Source organism: Triticum dicoccoides, chromosome 2A (assembly GCF_002162155.2).
Source record: "Triticum dicoccoides isolate Atlit2015 ecotype Zavitan chromosome 2A, WEW_v2.0, whole genome shotgun sequence".
Taxonomy (NCBI): domain Eukaryota; kingdom Viridiplantae; phylum Streptophyta; class Magnoliopsida; order Poales; family Poaceae; genus Triticum; species Triticum dicoccoides.
This window is the reverse complement of record NC_041382.1, coordinates 574,230,171-574,237,803: the sequence shown is the minus strand read 5'-3', so window position 1 is coordinate 574,237,803 and position 7,633 is coordinate 574,230,171. Positions and strand designations below refer to the sequence as shown.

The 7,633-nt window shown below is 52.4% G+C and overlaps 1 protein-coding gene across 1 annotated transcript; it reads right to left on the bottom strand.

Moving 5' to 3' along the window:
* Window positions 1-451: 451 nt before the first annotated feature.
* On the bottom strand, window positions 452-1,887 carry LOC119359614 (putative protein Brevis radix-like 5). Its single transcript, XM_037625742.1, has 2 exons — window positions 1,587-1,887; window positions 452-1,475 (listed from the first exon to the last, which is right to left on the bottom strand). The coding sequence occupies exons 1-2, from the start codon at window positions 1,662-1,664 to the stop codon at window positions 702-704; spliced, it is 852 nt and encodes a 283-aa protein (XP_037481639.1). The 5' UTR covers window positions 1,665-1,887; the 3' UTR covers window positions 452-701.
* Window positions 1,888-7,633: the final 5,746 nt, after the last annotated feature.

The window sequence follows — 7,633 nt, the reverse complement described above, 5'->3', positions numbered from 1 at the left end:
TGTTGTTACTAAAAACCTACTTCCTCCGTTCCAAATTACTCGTCGTGGTTTTAGTTCAAATTTGAACTAAAACCACGACGAGTAATTTGGAACGGAGGGAGTAGAAAACACATGTACACTTTAGGAATAGTAATATTCCAAGCAGAATGGGTATAAGCAGGAATAATCCTCGATTACTCACAATGACATAAAAGGATTTCACCGATTACAAACTAGAATACGAGATGGATCATATATCCATGCATAACATACTCTCTCGTCAGACAGAGAGACACTACGAGCAATCTCACAAAGGTGAAAGCATTGATCCATGGGGCGATCATCAACAGTTCAAGGAAACTGAAGCTTTGAATGCACAGCATCTCAGGCCTGGGCAATGGAGCAATTCTGTTCATTAACAACAGAACTTTGTAGCCAGGCAGCAGTGCCCAAATAAGACATCCTCCCAGAATTAAACATTTGTCATCATACCAATGTTCCATCCATAGGCCATAGCCGATTTTTACTGCTCCAACTGCCCAAGCCACCCCTTGCAGGAAAATGCTGGCCGTTGTTTACAGCCTTGCAGGAAGTATCGAATACAAATGAGAACCAGTGAATCAGTATAAACAAAAGCTGTAAAACCCGTGCCCAGGCCTGCTTCTGTAAGATGATGGGCACGAAAGACTGGAGAAAACCCTAAAAATAATAACCATTTCTGTCTAATTTATGTGCAAGGAACGACACTTGTGTTTGTGTGATTGTGCTTGGCCCGGGCTTCTCTCGCCCTTGTTAGGAGGCGTGGCGACGACGAGGCCCAGTATTGGCGAGCCCACGGTGCTGGCCGACCCACCGCCGCTGCCGCTTCCGCTTCCGCTGGACGGGCCGGCCGAGGTGGAGGCCGAGTCGCACCCCAGCCGCGGCCACCGCCGCGGTTGGTGGTGGTCGTCCTCCGACTGGCACGGCGTCGCGGGCTCGTCGTCGTCGATGCCGTCCTCGGCGTCCTCCTCCTCGTGCGACGCTCCGGTGGACTGCACGATGCTGTAGAGCTCGACGATGCTGTCGTAGTTGTCCGCCCACCAGCGCTGCGCCGCCCGGGGCCCGTCGAACAGCTCCTCCCGGAACCTCAGCTTGCGGAGGTGGTTGGTGCCGTCGGGGCGCGACACCAGCGTCATCAGCACCCCGGGCTCCGGCTCCGCCACCCACTCGCCATCGCTCTGCTCCTCCCCGGTCGTATGGTCCGCCGCCGCCGCCTCCTCCTCCTCTTCCCCCTCCTCGGGGACGTCTTCCAGGCCGGAGCGGCACCGGTCGCATGGCGCACGCGTCTTCCCCTCTCGCTCCTCCGGCGCTATCTTGGCGGACGCCGACGCCGCGGCCACGTCCTTGTCCTGCGGCTCCAGGTCCTCCTCCCCTTCCGCCCCTTTCCGCCGCCGTCGCCTCGCCCGCGCGTTGCCCCCGCCGCCGCCCGCCTTCATCTTGAGCGACATGGACTTCATCTGCACACACGCACACAGGCACGTTAGATGCATCCGCGCGCGCGCGCGGACATACCGTACACGGGAAGGATGGAACGGAATCTGACGGATGGCGCTGGGCTGCCGGCGTACGTTCTTGGTGAGGTCCCGGATGATGCTGATGGTCCTGGTCCTGCCGCTGCCGCCGCCGCCATGGAAGCACGCGTGCATCTCGTCGATCCAGACCTCCTCCTAGACGAGGACACCTGGACGGTGGGGTGCGCCGCGAAAACCCTGCCCCGCTCTGCGCTGCCCTGCTCCGAAAACTCTGGCGGAAGGAAGGAGGTGTTGGTGGGGATTTGAAATGGGCGTGCGCACTGCGCAGAGCAGGAGGGGGGCGGCACGGGATTAACGCAGGGAGGGGAGGCCATCTGATCCGGGGCAGCAGTCAGCAGAGGCGCATGCAGTTAATGCGGATTGCCGAGTGTTATGGGTGGAATTAGATTTCGGAGCGGTACTCGGGTACTACTACTGGCCAGCCGAAGCCGAACCAACCGACCCGCTCGTACCGGGGCTGGGGTACGGCGGATTTTGAATTATCGCTCCACCCCGCGCAGGCCAGGTTCATTCATGCCATATCCAGACGTTGCGTCGCATTACCAGCTTGCCCGTGGTATGAACGTCTGCACGTACGCATCATTGAAGGAGGGGATACGGGCCGGCGGGATACGCCTGAAACATAAATTGCACCAGCTCACACGTCGCGTTGTGATACGTACTCGCGCAATCCCAACCATCGCTGCCGAGGTTTATTACTCCATCTTCGCGTTTGAACTGAAATGCACCGGAACCAAAATGGCTTTCCGAGAAAATATTGGGTTGACTTTATTCTCAATGAGTACCAGTAGTACTAATGTTGTATAAAAATAACTGGGTAGTTATTGTTGAGTATATTAGCAGAAAAAATATTACTTCAGAGATAAATTATGATCATACCATTGACAGTGTTAATATCGTATTGATATATAACGACTGATGAAATAAACTTTCTTTTTACCGCCGCCGCCTCCTCCTCCACAAAAAAACTAGTGTTTCTGCCTCCCGCTGGCGCCGCATCCTCTCCGGTGGCCCTAGGGCCATGAGGGCGCGGTGGATCTCGGCAAGGGCCGGCGGGAGGGCTTCGTTTTTAGTCGTTTCTTACAGTTTTGCTAGGGTTTGTGTCCTGCTCAGGAAGACGAGGCGGCGGCGGCTCCCTGAAGATGGAATAAAGGTCTCCGCGCTTAGCCCCCGTTCCGGCGGTGCGTCTAGCACCGTTGGTGGGCGTGTGGAGGTATGTCTCCGACGGATCTATTTTTGGTGAATTTGCTCGGATCTCGTCGTTGTTCGTCTACGTTCATGTGTCTTCGGGTTGGATCCTTCTGATCTACGTTATTCTTCATCCGCGGCGGTTGCTGTTCTGGTGCGCTAGTCCTACGGGATCTTAGCACGACGACTTCCCGACTGTCTACTACAATAAGTTGTGCTCGACTGCGGTGATGGAGGGGCGATGACAGCGGCGCGCCTTCGGCTCGCTTCAGTGCTTGTAGTCGTCGCTAGGTGATCTACGGATCTGAATGTAATTTTTATTATTTCTGATATTCGTTGTACTGCCATGATGGAAGATGGATAGATCAGAAATTTTCTCGCAAAAAAATATATATCACACTGATATCTGACCACATGATCACGTACTAGGCATATAGTAGAAACATCTACACAAATAGCTAATACAGATAACACAAAAATAAAGAGGAGGAGAAATTAAATTCCATCCAGGGCATTGAAAGAGGCGCCCACCCCATCCACCCTCTCCTATGACTCGCCCACCCCATCTGCCGCCCACCGCCACCGCACCACCCAGTGTCGCGCCAGCTAGTCGTCCCATGCCTCGCCAGAGCAGATCCACGTGCTCGCCGCCTCCTCCACAGCCGCCATGAGATGTGGAGGTACCTCGGATGCTGCTCCTGTTCGTTTATCAGGCGTTTTCGGAGATGCTGCGACCAATCGGATCTGTGCAACCGACGATACTGGAGGAGACGAGAGCGCAACGGTGGAGGGAGCGACCGATGAGGATCTGCGACGACACGCTCTCATGGTTGCAGTACGTGTGGGAATGGAAGGAAGCCGATGAAAGATCGTGGATGTCGCCTAGAGGGGGTGAACATGCGCTTTAACATAATTACGGTTTAGGCTTGAACAAAAGCGGAATAAACCTACCGGTTAATTTGACAAGCACAAAACCTAAAACAACTAGGTTCACCTATGTGCACCAACAACTTATGGTAAGAAAGATAATCAACTATGTGATAGCAAGAGATATGACAAAGAACGATATGGCTATCACAAAGTAAAGTGCATAAGTAAAGGGCTCGGGTAAGAGATAACTGAGGCACGCAGAGACGGCGATGTATCCCGAAGTTCACACCCTTGCGGATGCTAATCTCCGTTTGGAGTGGTGTGGAGGCACAATGCTCCCCAAGAAGCCACTAGGGCCACCGTAATCTCCTCACGCCCTCGCACAATGCAAGATGTCATGATTCCACTAAGGGAACCTTGAGGGCGGTCACCAAACCCGTACAAATGGCAACCCTTGGTGGTGGTCACTGAACCCGTACACTTTGGCAACCCTGGGGGGTGGTCACCGGTACCCGTCAAATTGCTCGGGGCGATCTCCACAACCTAATTGGAGATCCCGACGCTTTTCTGGAGCTTTACACCACAATGATTGAGCCCCGAACACCACCAACCGTCTAGGGTGCCCAAGCACCCAAGAGGAACAAACTCAAGGGCACCAAGCACCCAAGAGTAATAAGCTTCTCAACTTGTAACTTGCACGTATCACCGTGGAGAACTCAAAACGATGCATCAAATGCAATGACAAGGGCACACGAAGTGCCCAAGTCCTTCTCTCTCAAATCCCACCAAAGCAACTAATGCTAGGGAGGAAATTGGGAGGAAGAATAAGAAGGAGAACACCAAGAACTCTGAGATCTAGATCCAAGGGGTTCCCCTCACATAGAGGAGAAAGTGATTGGTGGAAATGTGGATCTAGATCTCTTCTCTCTTCCCCCCCAAAAACTAGCAAGAATCAATGGACGGATCGAGAGATAGCAAGCTCGAAGAAGGTCAACAATGGGGGAAGAACACGAGCTCAAAGGATAAGGTTCAATGGGAAGAAGACCACTTTTTATAGGAGGGGGGAAATCCAACCGTTATCCTCACAGGCCGCACCGAGCGGTACTACCGCTCCAAGGAGCGATACTACCGCTAGGGTGGCAGTAGCCAAAAGAAACACTGCTGCAATGGGGCAACAGTGCGGTGCTACTACCGGAGCGGTACTACCGCCCGCCCTTGCAGTACTACCGCATGGGTAGCATTCAACAGCCACACAGGTGCAGCACACGGCAGTATACACAGTGAGGTAGCGGTACTACCGCTGGGCTACTACTACGCGTCCACAGATGTAAAAAATTACTGCCACACCTACATCCGCTGGAGCTAACTTCGAGAAGAAAGCCGGCACGGTACTATTGCTCGCAGGGAGCGGTACTACCTCGTAGGGGTGGAAGTAAAAAATTATTTCCGCGCCTACTTCCGTGTGTGACAATGCTATGGGCTAGAGGTAGCGATACTACCGCTCACCAGGAGCGGTACTACCGCTGGACCCTTGAGCAGTACTACCGTACACCACAGAGGCTTTAGCACTTGGCTGCCTTCATATCACAGCTAAAGACAACAGTAGGATACAATAAAACCAGAACTGCCATAACTTCTACAAATGAGCTCCGAATTGAGCAAACTCAAGCTTGTTGGATACAAGACGACAAGTAGCATCAAAACAAGGAATGGTTATAGTAAGAAAAGGTAGGGGAGGTATTCCTAACAAAAAGAGAAGTGAACCCTCCAATAGAGAAGAACCGACATAACCTCCAACATTGAAAACATCATAGAAGATGCATGTGAACTCCGTTTTCGATGAACTCGAGCTTGTCATCAAGATGACCAAAAGCTCCAAATCTCACAAGGAGAAGAACCAAATAAGAACCAATAAAGATGATGCAAGGATGCAATGGTTTCAGCTCTCTATGAATGATACGATCAAGCTACTCATCGAGAGCCCCCCTTGATAGTACGACAATCGATCCTATAACCCGGTCTCCCAACTACCACCATGAGACTGGTAGAATAGAAAACCTATCAAGGGTAAACCTTTGCCTTGCACATGGTCCACTTGAGCTAGATGATGACGATCTTGACTCCCTCAAGTTGGACCACCTTTCTTGATTGCGTTGGCTCGATGAAGACTAATTGATTGCTCCCCCATACTCCACTATGGGTGAGCCACTCTTCCTCACATCTTCACAAGTACATTGTCACCACAATGGACGTCAAGCTTAAAGCATTTGATCTCTTCGTGATGCTCCACTTTAACTTACACACCACAACCTAACCCCACAAAGAACTCTCGTGAATACCATGGGTTAGTACACAAAGCGTAATTGACAATGCTTACCATACGATGGGATCACTTGATCCCTCTCGGTACATCTTCTACGCTTTGTGTGTTGATCAACTTGATTCACTCTTTGGCATAGTCTTGATCAATCTCTTGTTGGGGAACGTAGCAGAAATTCAAAATTTTCCTACGTGTCACCAAGATCTATCTATGGAGAGACTAGCAACGAGGGGAAGGAGAGTGCATCTACATACCCTTGTAGATCGCTAAGCGGAAGCGTTCAAGTGAACGGGGTTGATGGAGTCGTACTCGTCGTGATTCAGATCACCGATGATCCTAGTGCCGAACGGACGACACCTCCGCGTTCAACACACGTACAGCTCGAAGATGTCTCCCACGCCTTGATCCAGCAAGGAGAGAGGGAGAGGTTGAGGAAGACTCCATTCAGCAGCAGCACAACTGCGTGGTGGTGATGGAGGAGCGTGGCAATCCTGCAGGGCTTCGCCAAGCACCTACGGGAGAGGAGGAGGTGTCACGGGAGGGAGGGAGGCGCCAAGGGCTCAGGTATGGATGCCCTCCCTCCCCTCCACTATATATAGGGGCAGGGGAGAGGGGGGAGGCGCAGCCTTGCCCCTTCCTCCAAGGAAGGGGTGCGGCTAATAGGGGGGGACTCCTCCCCAAGGCACCTCGGAGGTGCCTTCCCCCTTGAGGACTCTTCCCTCTAGGGTTCCCTAGGCGCATGGGCCTCTTGGGGCTGGTGCCCTTGGCCCATGTAGGCCAAGGCGCACCCCCTACAGCCCATGTGGCCCCCCGGGGCAGGTGGCCCCACCCGGTGGGCCCCCGGGACCCTTCCGGTGGTCCCGGTACAATACCGATGACCCCGAAACTTGTCCCGATGGCCGAAACAGGACTTCCTATATATAAATCTTTACCTCCGGACCATTCTGGAACTCCTCGTGACGTCCGGGATCTCATCCGGGACTCCGAACAACATTCGGTAACCACATACAAGCTTCCTTTATAACCCTAGCGTCATCGAACCTTAAGTGTGTAGACCCTACGGGTTCGGGAGACATGCAGACATGACCGAGATGTTCTCCGGTCAATAACCAACAGCGGGATCTGGATACCCATGTTGGCTCCCACATGTTCCACGATGATCTCATCGGATGAACCACGATGTCAAGGACTCAATCAATCCCGTATACAATTCCCTTTGTCTAGCGGTATGGTACTTGCCCGAGATTCGATCGTCGGTATACCGATACCTTGTTCAATCTCGTTACCGGCAAGTCTCTTTACTCGTTCCGTAACACATCATCCCGTGATCAACCCCTTGGTCACATTGTGCACATTGTGATGATGTCCTACCGAGTGGGCCCAGAGATACCTCTCCGTTTACACGGAGTGACAAAATCCCAATCTCGATTCGTGCCAACCCAACAGACACTTTCAGAGATACCCGTAGTGTACCTTTATAGCCACCCAGTTACGTTGTGACGTTTGGCACACCCAAAGCACTCCTACGGTATCCGGGAGTTGCACAATCTCATGGTCTAAGGAAATGATACTTGACATTAGAAAAGCTTTAGCATACGAACTACATGATCTTGTGCTAGGCTTAGGATTGGGTCTTGTCCATCACATCATTCTCCTAATGATGTGATCCCGTTATCAACGACATCCAATGTCCATGGTCAGGAAA